Genomic DNA, 18,252 nt, shown 5'->3' with positions numbered 1-18,252 from the left:
TGTACACTGCTCAAAAAAATAAAGGGAACACTCAAATTCATCCTAGATCTGAATGAATGAAATATTCTCATTGAATACTTTCTTCTGTACAAAGTTGAATGTACTGACAACAAAATCACACAAAAATCAATGGAAATCAAATTTATTAACCAATGGAGGCCTGGATTTTGAGTCACCCCCAAAATTAAAGTGGAAAAACATACTACAGACTGATCCAACTTTTATATAATGTCCTTAAATCAAGTCAAAATGAGGCTCAGTATTGTGTGTGGCCTTAAAAAAAGCATCGTGGGCACACAGCCTTATATTCTAGGTTCTTAAAAGTAGCCACCTTTTGCTTTGCACACTCTTGGTATTCTCTTGATGAGCTTCAAGAAGTAGTCACCGGAAATGGTTTTCACTTCACAGGTGTGCCCTGTCAGGTTTAATAAGTGGGATTTCATGCCTTATAAATGGGGTTGGGACCATCAGTTGTGTTGTGCAGAAGTCAGGTGGATACACAGCTGATAGTCCTGCTGAATAGACTGTTAGAATTTGTATTATGGCAAGAAAAAAAGCAGCCAAGTAAAAAAAAAAACGAGTGGCCATCATTACTTTAAGAAATGAAGATCAGTCAGTGCGAAAAATTGGGCAAACTTTGAAAGTTGCAAAAACCATCAAGCGCTACAAAGAAACTGGCTCACATGAGGACCGCCCCAGGAAAGGAAGACCAAGAGTCACCTCTGCTTCTGAGGCTAAGTTTATCAGAGTCACCAGCCTCAGAAATCGAAGGTTAACAGCAGCTCAGATTAGAGACCAGGTCAGTGCCACACAGAGTTCTAGCAGCAGACACATCTCTACAACAACTGTTAAGAGGAGACTTTGTGCAGCAGGCCTTCATTGTAAAATAGCTGCTAGGAAACCACTGCTAAGGACAGGCAACAAGCAGAAGAGACTTGTTTGTGATAAAGAACACAATGAATGGACATTAGACCAGTGGAAATCTGTGCTTTGGTCTGATGAGTCCAAATTTGAGATCTTTGGTTCCAGCCACCGTGTCTTTGTGCGACGCAGAAAAGGTGAACGGATGGACTCTACATGCCTGTTTCCCACCGTGAAGCATGGAGGAAGAGGTGTGATGGTGTGGGGGTGCTTTGCTGGTGACACTGTTGGGGATTTATTCAAAATTGAAGGCATACTGAACCAGCATGGCTACCACAGCATCTTAGAGCGGTATGATATTCCATCCGGTTTGCGTTTAGTTGAACCATCATTTATTTTTCAACAGGACAATGACCCCAAACACACCTCCAGGCTGTGTAAGGGCTATTTGACCAAGAAGGAGAGTGATGGGGTGCTATGCCAGATGACCTGGCCTCCACAGCCACCAGACCTGAACCCAATCGAGATGGTTTGGGGTGAGCTGGACCGCAGAGTGAAGGCAAAAGGGCCAACAAGTGCTAAGCATCTCTGGGAACTCCTTCAAGATTGTTGGAAGACCATTTCCAGTGACTACCTCTTGAAGCTCATCAAGAGAATACCAAGAGTGTGCAAAGCAATCAAAGCAAAAAGGTGGCTACTTTGAAGAACCTAGAATATAAGACATATTTTCAGTTGTTTCACACTTTTGTGAAGTATATAATTCCACATGTGTTAATTCATAGTTTTGATGCCTTCAGTGTGAATGTACAATTTTCAAAGTCATGAAAATACAGAAAAATCTTTAAATGAGAAGGTGTGTCCAAACTTTTGGTCTGTACTGTATATTCATGATTCTCTGTAATATAATTAAATAGTATGCTGGATTAAAATCAGTGCAGCAGAGCATGCAAGAGAAACATCAAAACACACATCTAGCATGTAGACAACCCATTAGAGCTCATGCTAAACACCATACACACTGTAAAAGTGATCTCAGCAGTAATACTGGGAATGAAGGTCAAATGAAGATAGACATGATGTATGGCTAGAGATAGGAAGAGAACAGAAGAGGGCACACATTGGGCTTTGTCAGGAGGCATGGTTAAAGGTAAAAGATGGGCACTAATTAAATGGTTGGAATGCATTCCACAGTGAGTCAGAGCGCTCCCCATCATGATGCTCCACCTCAGTGATGACGCAGGTCGGCCCGAGAATGATGGGACGGAGGACGTAGTCATCACCATGGCAATGCGACAACAATCTTTGCTACCAGCAGGCAGAATAGCACGTATGTATGGCCCGTCTTACTTTTTTTTCAGCGGTCTATAACCTGTATGCCCATATTAATAGATTACCGTATTTTTTGGACTATAAGATGCAAAGGACCACAAGACGCACCCCAAATTTTGGGGTGGAAAATAGGAAAAAAAATATTTTTTTATAAGATGGTGGTCCGTCTTATAGTCTGAATAGGTATCTTACCTGGGGGGCTGGTGGAGCGAGGGTCACAGGAGGCAGGGTCCTTCAGGAAGCTGGCAGAAGTCGATGAATGCTGCAGACCCTGGATGCGAGAAGCCAGTGCTCCAGCAGCAGGGAGTTGTGGTGGAGCAGGATCGCAGGGCCCTCAATTCCCTCCCTCAGGATCCTGGTGGCTGCAGCAGACAAGGTGACATGCTGCAGGGCCGTTTGGGAGCTCGGGCGGCCATTTTCTTGTAGATCACTGTGCATCCACCACCGCTCTGCCTCACAGCTGCACCAGCCCTGCGATCCCGCTACACCACCACCGCAAGTATCCGGTAAGGTTCGGACCATAAGATGCACCCCCCATTTTCCTCCCAAATTTGGGGGAAAAAAGTGCGTCTTATGGTCCGAAAAATACGGTAGATAGGTCAAATGTGACAGATTCCCTTTAAAAGCCATTTACCTGAAGATTATCCCAATATCTGCAGGTAAATAGCATTTCTGGAGGGGAGAGGTTCCCTTTAAGGGACTTAAGACACCCTTACCAATGGATAGTGTGGTCTGAGTTTTCCAGTATAAGTATAGCCGAGCCAAGGATCTGTGTTGATTTCTCCTTCCATCGTCCATGGGGAAACCTCTGCTTTGATTTTTTCATCTTCCAGAAAACAAAATAGGTGTTGATTACAGTAAACACTGCAAAAATATTTTATAACATTTAACAGTTATTTCACTCTACCCTCCATAATTCTAAGTACACTGCACAAGTTAGACTATGCTCACACTGCAATTTCTTGGCATACCTGGCAAACCTATCTTAAGCCCCCATTCACCTGGTAGATACCAAAAGTGGCATCCATCAGGTAGGAATAATTAGAATAGATAATTTTTAAACACTGGAGTCTATGGGAGTTAAATGCCACATTATATTTATACCGTGGCATTTGTCAGGGCCTTCCAATGAAATCCTAACATATACCTCAGACAGCTGAAAGGTGATATGAACAGAGACTTGCATGGCATTGTGACAAAGATGACATTAGTGCTGAATATAAGGCAGTGGTTGCCGGGTGGTGCCATTCTGAATTATCTTCTGCACTTGCCAAAACCCTTCAGAATCTCTTAGCATGCATCTTATTTCAGCTGACGCAGCACAGATCTTGTGTTACAGACCTTGCTTCTGAAACAAATTTTTGCACTGAACTTTGAGAGGTCAAGCTAGAATGTATTTACATGTTGAAACCTCCATCCGCTTGTACATGGAAATTTGCATGAAAATAAACACTTACTTGCTCTTTTGTGCAGTAGTTTGTGAGATGGCCAGCTTCCCCTGAAACACTCCTAGGATAAAAAGAGAACTGCTTAGAAAGGGAATTTGGCTACTTTTTATTCTTTATCTACAAGCCTGGCACTGTAACTTATAATATCAGCACTGTTTACAAAAATATAAGAACCAGCAACAAAGATTTTAGAGGCATCTGCTTTGTGTTTCCGAAGATCCGCACATATTTTGATATTTTTTCCATCCTAGTGCATGGAGACTATATTGGCTGTACAAATGAAAAATCACATGGCTGCAAGTGAACGAATGACAAAGCGATATTCTTTACCTGCATTGATCTGACATTTGAGAAAGATCTTGGTGCAGGTTATACAAAAAGCTCATGAAAATGCTCCACTACCTGGCAGCAGGTTTATTAGTAATCTAGTGATAAAAATCACTGTTTTATGAGCAGGAGATCAAAACTACATCAAGCCGTCCAGTAAGTGACACATCACTGCAATCAGTGCTGCTCTCAGATTAGGAGGCAAAAACCTGTTGACAGATTCCCTTTAAAGATGTAATCTAAAGTTTGAAAGTCATTTCCCTATCCATGTGACAAGGAATAACTTCCCTTCAGCCTGGGCCTATCAATCAGGAGCGGAGGTCGATCACGTGCATTGCCGCTACATGACAGTTCAGTTTCTGATCCAATATAAAGTTCACATTGGGCCGTGACCTTAGATAACAGGACACATGGATGACCGGAGAACACATAAGATGAATGACGTACAGCACTTGTGCTGTTATTATACTTAATATTCTGGAAGCTATTTTTAATCTGTGTGTGCCATGCTATTTAATGTGCTTTTCTTGGATGTAATCAGTGTCTGTAAGAAGCAAGAGAATATCAAATTCAGATCAAGAGGTTTCATCTTATGTTGAAAAGCTGGAAATCTACAACGCCATAGACCATACCTCTGTAATATGGCGGTTTTCTCTGAAGTCGATATTCAATATTGACATAAAATTGCATAGTTTTGGCCACAATTTAAATGAAATGAGGCAAAGACTTTTTCTTTTTTATTGCTGCAAGTTTAACAATTTTTTAAAAAAAAAAACAGTGAAAGCTGCATCAAGGACACAAAGTGAGAATTGCAGCCTCTATTATACATCTGTCAAACTCTGGCCAGCGGGTAGCTTCTGGCCCATGACGTGGAGACGGTCTCCCACCCAACATCACACTTTCAACTGCATTGGCATCCTGGATGCCAATATAGTTGAAAGCAAAGATGGAGGAAGGAGATTCAGCTGACGCTCTCTCTCCCATCATTCCCCCTCTGTATCCAACATCTCAGGGTAGAGGGCACGATGACGTCATTACAACGCGCCCGCTGTCCATAGGATCAGAAGACACCATGAAGAGCCCAGAGCAGCAGGTGAACTGGGAGAGGTATTTAATTTTTTTAATGTGGGCCCCATTATACCGTATGGAGGACTATGTGGAGCCAATTTATACCTTCTGGAGGGCTATGTTGGGCCCATTTATACCGTTGGAAGGACTATGTGGGGCCCATTATACTGTGAGGATTACAGTTGGGGAATCATACTGTGATTGGCTCACCATACTTTGCAGGGGATTGGGGGTACAGAAGGGTCATCATTCTGTGCGTGTGGAGAAATTCACTGTGGGGGTATATTACTGTGTTTGGGGGGAACTTTTGTTAGCATCATACTTTATTAGCTGCATTATTCAAAGGTTTTGTATCCTTTATTACATATTTAAATTAGGCTATTGGGACATATGCTTTTTACTGCTCTTACATAACATTATTCCAATATTTTATTCTAAGATCTATTAATTAAAATGTACTTTGTTCGTTAGACAACCCCTTTAAGTTTGTTTCCATATGAAAAGGTTCATTGTTCTATTTGATAAGGAAAAATTTGGATTGTAGACATTTTTTAAAAATTTGATCTTTAAAAAAGAAATAAAATTTACAAAAAAAAATCTTGTAGCTAGATTTGCCTGGCTCACACTTTCCACATTTTCACTTTTGTGCTTTCACCATACCAGAACTTTAAGCTAATTCACTGATTTTCACCTGACTAAGCAGCTCAGCAATCAAATGGTGAAGGGCTAGTACTGAGAAGCTATCCCAGACTGACATGTCCCCCTCCATTCTAGCAATGTCTGATGTGAAGAGTATGCTGAAATGGAGAAACTCACAAGCGCTGAGCATCCGGAGACACCAATAAGGGTTGGAAGACTTGAGACAGCTGCTATGTTTGCGAGTGGTCACCTTATAGGGCAACAAATGCTGGCCATTGTCAAGTCGTAAATTCTGTGTTAGGAGCACATCTTCTCACTGGTTAGCATTTTAACATCCTAGTTTTACATACTAGTTTTCAGGAGATGTTTCAGACTGATTGGAATAGTCATAATGAATTTCACAGGATAATGTAATCCAGCTGCAATTGGCTGAATCTCTAGTGCATGGTGTCTCTACCTTCTTCTACAAGGCCATCAGCTGTCAGGATCTGATAACATCAGTGATCAGACTTCCTGCCAAAATAACAAACATTGCTCAATAGTCTCCCAAACCCAGTATGATGCAGCAGAAAAGTCTATGCAGCCTATGGTCACTTCTGGCAAAAGGCTCGTGTACAGTGTCTAAAATAAATGCTCTGTTTAACATGTTCTTTTTTATTTTGATAATAAGAAATATACATAATTAGACTTGAGGAAATAACTCCAAAATCACATTTAAAACTCGGGAAAGGCAACCTGTCATCTTTTTCGTGCACTGGGGTGAGACTGTGGGCAGGGTCTTCATGGAAATGGTAGAACATGCGCAGACTGACATCCGATGGTCTTCAGCAAAATGGCACCAATGGCAGCAAATGCGCCAATTCAAACCTTGGCTCAATGACGACCAAAGACCTCCATCTGCGCATGTGCTGAAGATCGCGGGGAAATGAATGCGCATAAGCGTCGCCCGTAGCAGGGATGGTGCTAGCGCAAACTTTAAAAGAGGAGGCTCGTACAAATGCAGAGGGGCTGCGGGAGAGACAAAAAACCTGCCTGCTGTGCTGCTCCAATGCACAAATAGGATATTGCACCAAAACTTCTCATGTGAATTAAATAAGAACCAGTATGCAGATGTCTTCACTACAGGTATTTATTAAAATCAGTATATTAGCGTTGATATGGCCATATTTTTTTTTTTTTTTTTTTTTTACATACTAAATTGTCATGACAGGTTCACTTTAAAAAGGGACTCCGCACAGAATGACTGTTCTAACCAAGTACAGGCATTCAGTGCTTAATGGCTTTGCCAATCATTTAAATTCACCCTCTCAACTGCTTGTTTTCCTTCTATTACCACCCTTCTCTAGCAAGCCAAAGCAGTCTATAAAAGAAGATGGGGCGGTTGGAAATTGACAATTGAGAAGGGGGGGGGGGGGGGGGGGGAAGGGCACCGAGTCTGAACAAACATTCTGCACCGACAGACTCCTTTTAAAATCCTGCTGACCAGCTCCTCCACTTCCTGTAATCAGGAGGCACTTAGGTCTTTCAGCTCACGCTAAAAGACTACAAATCCTGCCATGTTCCACTTCCGCATTCACTCATTTAACTACCCACCAACAGATACTAGACTAGCCTCCAAGATCACGTTTTGCAGGGAATCAATCACACTGCGCATGCGCCATAACGTACTCTGATTGTGTTTTAAGAGAGCCATGAAAACACAGTTCCCTTCTGTATAGTCTGCGTCAGAGACTAAGCGCAGTGGCCATTCCCTTCAGCACTGTCACAGTATCAGCTCTACACATGGTTGTCACCACACTACACAGCTGTTCTCAGAACTACATAACCCTTATGTGAAGTATATTAGTCAATGGGTAGATTTTTAAATTCAAGATTCGCTTGTTTTTTGTGAGTGCATAACACATAATGTTGAGCCCTAGAGGCAAAAGGAACTTAAAGGCTTTCTTTCGTGTTCTTTAATGGGTATAAAGGAAAAGTGTTGAGCACTTAAGTTCAGTTAATAAAGTCCAGTTGAACACTGCTATAAAGCTGTCCGGATCGATGAAGCACATGTAAACTCCCAATAAAGCCAGCGTCAGTGCGACTACACTCCTGATTGTACAGAGGCTAAGCTGCACCCGCATGCAATACAGGAGAGCGCAAAGTTCGGGCCTGTGGGGCAACAACGATATCTGTCTGAATTGGTATTTGAGCAGGAGCGCACTGCTCCCGGGCAAGCAGGAAGCCAGAAGGCAGGGAAGTGGTGCGTTTTTCCAGCTGAGATAACCCCTGTAGGTAAAATATTGGCAGCAAAGAGGTCTCAATTTCTCCTCATACGTTACATAATTGCTTCTCAAAGGCTGGCCTAATTAGCGAGGCACCCCATAGTTGTTGGCGAGGCACGGCTGGGCCGGCAGTGTTCACAAAAGTAATTATAAAAGGTACAAAGTATTCTAAAGTGAGATGAGACAGCACAGCTAGCCACAGAGTCTGAGCTCACTCTTCTATGGCTGCAGCAATCTCTGGCTTAGCAAAATAATTGATTCATTTTGGCGATATTTAATGTTATACAGGGTCCATAAAACAAATGAGCAGTGTTTCTAAATTTAGGCATTGTACCCTCCGCTACTGATGGCAAGGCCGGGGCATCACTTTATTGTGTCTGGCAAATATGCAGAAGAAAGTTATTTATTGCAATTCCTTCCTTAAAAGGGGAATTTCAATAAGAATCACATATCACCTATCTAATGGAAAAAGTGATAAATAGTAAAACAGTGAGGATCAAGTTATTGGACCTACACCGATTGGCACAACAGGGAATACCGCCCCGACGAGATAAGCCTTGCAACTAAAGTCTATGACACAAACAGCCACGGTCCAGTAAAGAGTCATTTAAAAAATCAGCTGTTCCCATCAATGCCATAGACTTTGTTTAGAGGTGTTCAATAGGCCAGACCCCCAATAAGTTAGCATTCATCTCCTATTCAGTGAACAGATGAGACATTATTCTGCTTGGTTTACCCCTCTATCATGCCCACACACTTAGAGCTTAGCTGTCTACAATCTTTTGGACAACTGACATCAACAATTAAATTCTCACAAATAGGAATGAACATTTTTATGGGAAATACTGTAGAGAAAATCCATCCATAACAAATGATCATGTGCAGAGCGAATGGACAACTTATGCAAAGTCCACGTATTGATTAATAGATTTCAGTGTAAACCCTCACACAGACCTAGGGGTGCAGCCAAATGCACATGGGCGCTCAGTCACCACTGTACAGAATGTGCTTTTTAGCAGCACCCAATAAGAGTTGTAGCAGTTCACTGGGTGTAGTATCATCCGCAGCTAAACTTTCCTTTTTTTCTTCCAAAGATCACCTAAGATAAAGGAGTTTGTCTAGCTCTCTGTCTATGCAGTTTAGGATGGGTCCTAGAAAGTGGATGTCATGTCAGCCTGGGTCCTGTTCCCTCTAACATTTGATTAGACAATAGAGAACAGATGGTAGCGGATGCTGCAAATGAGTTTTTTCTTCCCCACAGGGTAAGAGTGTAGCAGACAAGGTGATCTAGCCCGCCAAGGGTCATTCTAAATACATCACCCTTCCATGAGACTGACAGCTGTCATCGCCATAAGTAACAGAGACAAGTAAAGTGCTCACTACCACTCCTTTCACAAAGTGGTCTTTGGAACCCGTGGTCTAGTGGTAGTGATTGTTCTAGTGATTGAACCCGCAGGGATTATACATTCATCTGTAGATAAAAGTCATTGATTAGATCAGAGAGGAACCTATGGAAATGATCTGTGGAAACTAGGAGCAGCCACTAACCGGTACGTAGTGTTCTACTCTGTACACTACTGACGTCGGCTCGCGGCCAGAACCAAGTCGGGTCCTGGACCTCACTGATCACCTAAGTGCTCATCTATTTCTGACAGTCCGGTAATCAGAGGAGCCCTGTCCTCAGGATTGCTGGGGTCCCTGTGGTCAGAGACCCCCAGCAATCTGTAAGTTCACTTCTCTACAGGATAGGGGTTATCGTTTAAAGTTTTGGGAATACCCCTTAAGACTAGGGCTACACAGCAACTTTGACAACACTTGTCACACAAACATGGTTCGCTCAGTGCCACTGCTATACTGCAGTGCAATATAGGTGAATATGGACACATTGCAACCCCAAGGGCAAACAAGTCACAAAACGTCAATTTTTTTGCAAATTTGACACAGCACCCCTGGGGTCACAATGCATTCCCATTCGCTTGTATTGCACTGCGATGTATCAGCGGCACCAAATGAAGGGAACCTGTTAGTTTCCCCAAAGCATTTAAAGTGTCACCAAAACACTGCAAGGCGGGAATTTCCCCATTACCATCATGTTATTGATGTCCTATGCAATTATCCTGTCAAAAAAACAAGTTAAGCCCCCTTCCCATACATATTAGATAGCTGCCACTGAGCCATGGTTCAGCCGGTATCTTGCCCAACTCGCGCACACACCGGAGCGCCCACTCTGCCGAGTGCTGCCATGTTCTCTACAAGAGCGCTGCTACCAGATATGTATGACGGCGGCTTATCGCTACAGAACAAAGTGACCGGCAGTGCAAAAATCAGACATGCCGAACCTTTATCTCCCCCAACTTCATATGTCAGAGGTCCTCGTACCCAAACTTGTCAACATCAGCAGGTATGACCGATGTAAGGACCAATGTAAGTCTAATGTGTATGGGGCCTTATACAGTAGTGCTAGTCTTATGCCAGCCAGGGGTCTACTAGCCCCGACTAGTCCTGCCTCAGTTACTGCTATTAAACCCCAAAGGACAGGAGATTATCTTAAATCGCGGCTACTGATATTTCTACGGTTCATACAGTACAGACCAAAAGTTTTGACACACCTCATTTAAAGAAATTTCTGTATTTTCATGACTATGAAAATTGTACATTCACACTGAAGGCATCAAAACTATGAATTAACACATGTGGAATTATATACTTCACAAAAGTGTGAAACAACTGAAAATATGTCTTATATTCTAGGTTCTTCAAAGTAGCCACCTTTTGCTTTGATGACTGCTTTGCACCCTCTTGGCATTCTCTTGATGAGCTTCAAGAGGTAGTCACCGGAAATGGTTTTCACTTCACAGGTGTGCCCTGCCAGGTTTAATAAGTGGGATTTCTTGCCTTATAAAGTGGGTTGGGACCATCGTTGTGTTGTGCAGAAGTCAGGTGGATACACAGCTGATAGTCGTACTGAATAGACTGTTAGAATTTGTATTATGGCAAGAAAAAAGCAGCCAAGTAAAGAAAAACGAGTGGCCATCATTACTTTAAGAAATGAAGGTCAGTCAGTCCGAAAAATTGGGCAAACTTTGAAAGTGTCCACAAGTGCAGTTGTAAAAAACCATCAAGCGCTACAAAGAAACTGGCTCACATGAGGACCGCCCCAGGAAAGGAAGACCAAGAGTCACCTCTGCTGCTGAGGATAAGTTTATCCGAGTCACAAACCTCAGAATTCGTAGGTTAACAGCAGCTCAGATTAGAGACCAGGTCAATGCCACACAGAGTTCTAGCAGCAGACATCTCTTCTAGCAGCAGGCCTTCATGGTAAAATAGCTGCTAGGAAACCCCTGCTAAGGACAGGCAACAAGCAGAAGAGACTTGTTTGGGCTAAAGAACACAAGGAATGGACCAGTGGAATCTTGGTCTGATGAGTCCAAATTTGAGATCTTTGGTTCCAACCACCGTGTCTTTGTGCGACGCAGAAAAGGTGAACGGATGGACTCTACATGCCTGGTTCCCACCGTGAAGCATGGAGGAAGAGGTGTGATGGTGTGGGGGTGCTTTGCTGGTGACACTGTTGGGGATTTATTCAAAATTGAAGGCATACTGAACCAGCATGGCTAACACAGCATCTTGCAGTGGCATGCTATTACATCCGGTTTTCGTTTAGTTGGACCATCATTTATTTTTCAACAGGACAATGACCCCAAACACACTTCCAGGCTGTGTAAGGGCCATTTGACCAAGAAGGAGTGTGATGGGGTGCTACGCCAGATGACTTGGCCTCCACAGTCACCAGACCTGAACCCAAATCGAGATGGTTTGGGGTGAGCTGGACCGCAGAGTGAAGGCAAAAGGGCCAACAAGTGCTAAGCATCTCTGGGAACTCCTTCAAGATTGTTGGAAGACCACTTCCGGTGACTACCTCTTGAAGCTCATCAAGATAATGCCAAGAGTGTGCAAAGCAGTCATCAAAGCAAAAGGTGGCTACTTTGAAGAACCTAGAATATAAGACATATTTTCAGTGGTTTCACACTTTTTTGTTAAGTATATAATTCCACATGTGTTAATTCATAGTTTTGATGCCTTCAGTGTGAATGTACAATTTTCATAGTCATGAAAATGCAGAAAAATCTTTAAATGAGAAGGTGTGTCCAAACTTTTGGTCTGTACTGTACATAAACCCTACAAGCCTGGGCACATGACCCCATGTGGACACAGGGCACAGCTCTCACTACACGGGCACTGGCTATACACAGACACGCAGGGCACAGCTCTCACTACACGGGCACTGGCTATGCACAGCTCTCACTACACGGGCACTGGCTATACACAGACACGCAGGGCACAGCTCTCACTACACGGGCACTGGCTATACAGACACGCAGGGCACAGCTCTCACTACACGGGCACTGGCTATACAGACACGCAGGGCACAGCTCTCACTACACGGGCACTGGCTATACAGATACGCAGGGCACAGCTCTCACTACACGGGCACTGGCTATACAGACACAGGGCACAGCTCTCACTACACGGGCACTGGCTATACAGACACAGGGCACAGCTCTCACTACACGGGCACAGCTCTCACTACACGGGCACTGGCTATACAGACACAGGGCACAGCTCTCACGACACGAGCACTGGCTATACAGACACAGGGCACAGCTCTCACGACACGGGCACTGGCTATACAGACACAGGGCACAGCTCTCACGACACGGGCACTGGCTATACAGACACGGGCACTGGCTATACAGACACGGGCACTGGCTATACAGACACAGGGCACAGCTCTCACTACACGGGCACTGGCTATACAGACACAGGGCACAGCTCTCACTACACGGGCACTGGCTATACAGACACAGGGCACAGCTCTCACGACACGGGCACTGGCTATACAGACACAGGGCACAGCTCTCACGACACGGGCACTGGCTATACAGACACGGGGCACAGCTCTCACTACACGGGCACTGGCTATACAGACAGGGCACAGCTCTCACTACACGGGCACTGGCTATACAGACACAGGGCACAGCTCTCACTACACGGGCACTGGCTATACACAGAGCACAGCTCTCACTACACGGGCACTGGCTATACACAGAGCACAGCTCTCACTACACGGGCACTGGCTATACACAGAGCACAGCTCTCACTACACGGGCACTGGCTATACACAGAGCACAGCTCTCACTACACGGGCACTGGCTATACACAGAGCACAGCTCTCACTACACGGGCACTGGCTATACACAGAGCACAGCTCTCACTACACGGGCACTGGCTATACACAGAGCACAGCTCTCACTACACGGGCACTGGCTATACACAGAGCACAGCTCTCACTACACGGGCACTGGCTATACACAGAGCACAGCTCTCACTACACGGGCACTGGCTATACACAGAGCACAGCTCTCACTACACGGGCACTGGCTATACACAGAGCACAGCTCTCACTACACGGGCACTGGCTATACACAGAGCACAGCTCTCACTACACGGGCACTGGCTATACACAGAGCACAGCTCTCACTACACGGGCACTGGCTATACACAGAGCACAGCTCTCACTACACGGGCACTGGCTATACACAGAGCACAGCTCTCACTACACGGGCACTGGCTATACACAGACACGCAGGGCACTGCTCTCACTACACGGGCACTGGCTATACACAGACACGCAGGGCACAGCTCTCACTACACGGGCACTGGCTATACACAGACACGCAGGGCACAGCTCTCACTACACGGGCACTGGCTATACACAGACACGCAGGGCACAGCTCTCGCTACACGGGCACTGGCTATACACAGACACGCAGGGCACAGCTCTCGCTACACGGGCACTGGCTATACACAGACACGCAGGGCACAGCTCTCCCTACACGGGCACTGGCTATACACAGACACGCAGGGCACAGCTCTCACTACACGGGCACTGGCTATACACAGACACGCAGGGCACAGCTCTCACTACACGGGCACTGGCTATACACAGACACGCAGGGCACAGCTCTCACTACACGGGCACTGGCTATACACAGACACGCAGGGCACAGCTCACTACACGGGTACTGGCTATACACAGACACGCAGGGCACAGCTCTCACTACACGGGCACTGGCTATACACAGACACGCAGGGCACAGCTCTCACTACACGGGCACTGGCTATACACAGACACGCAGGGCACAGCTCTCACTACACGGGCACTGGCTATACACAGACACGCAGGGCACAGCTCTCACTACACGGGCACTGGCTATACACAGACACGCAGGGCACAGCTCTCACTACACGGGCACTGGCTATACACAGACACGCAGGGCACAGCTCTCACTACACGGGCACTGGCTATACACAGACACGCAGGGCACAGCTCTCACTACACGGGCACTGGCTATACACAGACACGCAGGGCACAGCTCTCACTACACGGGCACTGGCTATACACAGACACGCAGGGCACAGCTCTCACTACACGGGCACTGGCTATACACAGACACGCAGGGCACAGCTCTCACTACACGGGCACTGGCTATACACAGACACGCAGGGCACAGCTCTCACTACACGGGCACTGGCTATACACAGACACGCAGGGCATAGCTCTCACTACACGGGCACTGGCTATACACAGACACGCAGGGCACAGCTCTCACTACACGGGCACTGGCTATACACAGACACGCAGGGCACAGCTCTCACTACACGGGCACTAGCTATACAGACACGCAGGGCACAGCTCTCACTACACGGGCACTGGCTATACACAGACACGCAGGGCACAGCTCTCACTACACGGGCACTGGCTATACACAGAGCACAGCTCTCACTACACGGGCACTGGCTATACAGACACCGGGCACAGCTCTCACTACACAGGCACTGGCTATACAGACAGGGCACAGCTCTCACTACACAGGCACTGGCTATACACAGACACGCAGGGCACAGCTCTCACTACACGGGCACTGGCTATACACAGACACGCAGGGCACAGCTCTCACTACACGGGCACTGGATATACAGACACAGGGCACAGCTCTCACTACACGGGCACAGCTCTCACTACACGGGCTATACAGACACGCAGGGCACAGCTCTCACTACACGGGCACTGGCTATACACAGACACGCAGGGCACAGCTCTCACTACATGGGCACTGGCTATACACAGACACGCAGGGCACAGCTCTCACTACACGGGCACTGGCTATACACAGACACGCAGGGCACAGCTCTCACTACACGGGCACTGGCTATACACAGACACGCAGGGCACAGCTCTCACTACACGGGCACTGGCTATACACAGACACGCAGGGCACAGCTCTCACTACACGGGCACTGGCTATACACAGACACGGAGGGCACAGCTCTCACTACACGGGCACTGGCTATACATAGACACGCAGGGCACAGCTCTCACTACACGGGCACTGGCTATACACAGACACGCAGGGCACAGCTCTCACTACACGGGCACTGGCTATACACAGACACGCAGGGCACAGCTCTCACTACACGGGCACTGGGTATACACAGACACGCAGGGCACAGCTCTCACTACACGGGCACTGGGTATACACAGACACGCAGGGCACAGCTCTCACTACAAGGGCACTGGCTATACATAGACACGCAGGGCACAGCTCTCACTACACGGGCACTGGCTATACAGACACAGGGCACAGCTCTCACTACACGGGCACAGCTCTCACTACACGGGCACTGGCTATACACAGACACAGGGCACAGCTCTCACTACACGGGCACTGACTATACACAGCTCTCACTACATGGGCACTGGCTATACACAGACACGCAGGGCACAGCTCTCACTACACGGGCACTGGCTATACACAGACACGCAGGGCACAGCTCTCACTACACGGGCACTGGCTATACACAGACACGCAGGGCACAGCTCTCACTACACGGGCACTGGCTATACACAGACACGCAGGGCACAGCTCTCACTACACGGGCACTGGCTATACACAGACACGCAGGGCACAGCTCTCACTACACGGGCACTGGCTATACACAGACACAGGGCACAGCTCTCACTACACGGGCACTGGCTATACACAGACACGCAGGGCACAGCTCTCACTACACGGGCACTGGCTATACACAGACACGCAGGGCACAGCTCTCACTACACGGGCACTGGCTATACACAGACACGCAGGGCACAGCTCTCACTACACGGGCACTGGCTATACACAGACACGCAGGGCACAGCTCTCACTACACGGGCACTGGCTATACACAGACACGCAGGGCACAGCTCTCACTACACAGTCACTGGCTATACACAGACACGCAGGGCACAGCTCTCACTACACGGGCACTGGCTATACATAGACACGCAGGGCACAGCTCTCACTACACGGGCACTGGCTATACACAGACACGCAGGGCACAGCTCTCACTACACGGGCACTGGTTATACACAGACACGCAGGGCACAGCTCTCACTACACGGGCACTGGCTATACAGACACGCAGGGCACAGCTCTCACTACACGGGCACTGGCTATACACAGACACGCAGGGCACAGCTCTCACTACACGGGCACTGGCTATACACAGACACGCAGGGCACAGCTCTCACTACACGGGCACTGGCTATACACAGACACGCAGGGCACAGCTCTCACTACACGGGCACTGGCTATACATAGACACGCAGGGCACAGCTCTCACTACACGGGCACTGGCTATACATAGACACGCAGGGCACAGCTCTCACTACACGGGCACTGGCTATACATAGACACGCAGGGCACAGCTCTCACTACACGGGCACTGGCTATACATAGACACGCAGGGCACAGCTCTCACTACACGGGCTATACACAGACACGCAGGGCACAGCTCTCACTACACGGGCACTAGCTATACAGACACGCAGGGCACAGCTCTCACTACACGGGCACTGGCTATACACAGAGCACAGCTCTCACTACACGGGCACTGGCTATACACAGAGCACAGCTCTCACTACACGGGCACAGCTTTCACTACACGGGCACTGGCTATACAGACACAGGGCACAGCTCTCACTACACAGGCACTGGCTATACAGACAGGGCACAGCTCTCACTACACGGGCACTGGCTATACACAGACACACAGGGCACAGCTCTCACTACAAGGGCACTGGCTATACATAGACACGCAGGGCACAGCTCTCACTACACGGGCACTGGCTATACAGACACAGGGCACAGCTCTCACTACACGGGCACAGCTCTCACTACACGGGCACTGGCTATACACAGACACGCAGGGCACAGCTCTCACTACACGGGCACTGGCTATACACAGACACGCAGGGCACAGCTCTCACTACACGGGCACTGGCTATACACAGACACAGGGCACAGCTCTCACTACACGGGTACTGGCTATACACAGACACGCAGGGCACAGCTCTCACTACACGGGCACTGGCTATACACAGACACGCAGGACACAGCTCTCACTACACGGGCACTGGCTATACACAGACACGCAGGGCACAGCTCTCACTACACGGGCACTGGCTATACAGACACGCAGGGCACAGCTCTCACTACACGGGCACTGGCTATACACAGACACACAGGGCACAGCTCTCACTACACGGGCACTGGCTATACACAGACACACAGGGCACAGCTCTCACTACACGGGCACTGGCTATACACAGACACGCAGGGCACAGCTCTCACTACACGGGCTGTACACAGTAACGCAGGACACACATGGCACAGGCCGCAGTGTATGACCAGTACCTGTGAGCAGAAGTACGAGCCGTGGATGCCCAGCTTCAGACATGTCGGGCACTGCAGCTTGGCCTCGCTGGTGCAATGCTCTGTCTCACAGACTCTTCTCGCCGTCACCGCCGCCATGCTTCACCCGGCAGCACCCACAGGCCGGCGGGGAGGAGACGTGAGGAAGGCGTGTGCCGTCGATACAGACTGCTGGGCGGCGCTGTAACCGGCCTGTCTGGGGAGATAACAGGGAGGGGCGAGCACTGACAACAGGAAAGGGAAGCACTCGTGCACCTTCCAATGTCTGCACGCCGGCTGCCTTGCACAGGCCAAGGACGTCTCGTCCTATAGGTGGCAGCTCTTATGGGCGGAGCCGCAGGCAGCAGGTAGCCGGGCGTGTGCTGTGCTGGTAGGCGTGGCTAAGCGGCGACACATTTCTTGCACGCATGGTACACTGCAGCGAGACTGGAAGGTTCGGACAGCGACCGCACGCGGTGGGCGGGGCTTCTATATGGGCGTGGTTTACATGGGAGGAGT

General features: G+C 47.9%; 1 protein-coding gene across 1 annotated transcript in view; it reads right to left on the bottom strand.

Moving 5' to 3' along the window:
- Positions 1-18,002, bottom strand: part of LOC141153635 (methionine aminopeptidase 1) — a 39,725-nt gene extending 21,723 nt beyond the window's left edge. Inside the window, exons 1-3 of the mRNA XM_073638620.1 lie at positions 17,737-18,002; positions 3,648-3,699; positions 2,907-3,016 (exon numbers count right to left, since the gene is read on the bottom strand). Coding sequence (XP_073494721.1) covers positions 2,907-3,016; positions 3,648-3,699; positions 17,737-17,853 — 279 coding nt within the window. The 5' untranslated portion in view covers positions 17,854-18,002. The remainder of the gene's footprint in view (positions 1-2,906; positions 3,017-3,647; positions 3,700-17,736) is intronic.
- Between the last annotated feature and the right edge of the window lie 250 nt (positions 18,003-18,252).

The sequence above is a fragment of the Phyllobates terribilis genome, unplaced genomic scaffold (genome assembly GCF_046119375.1).
Source record: "Phyllobates terribilis strain yellow unplaced genomic scaffold, ASM4611937v1 Scaffold_1__5_contigs__length_1240528914, whole genome shotgun sequence".
Classification (NCBI taxonomy): domain Eukaryota; kingdom Metazoa; phylum Chordata; class Amphibia; order Anura; family Dendrobatidae; genus Phyllobates; species Phyllobates terribilis.
Note: the sequence above shows the minus strand (reverse complement) of the source record. Positions and strands in the feature narration are given on the sequence as shown.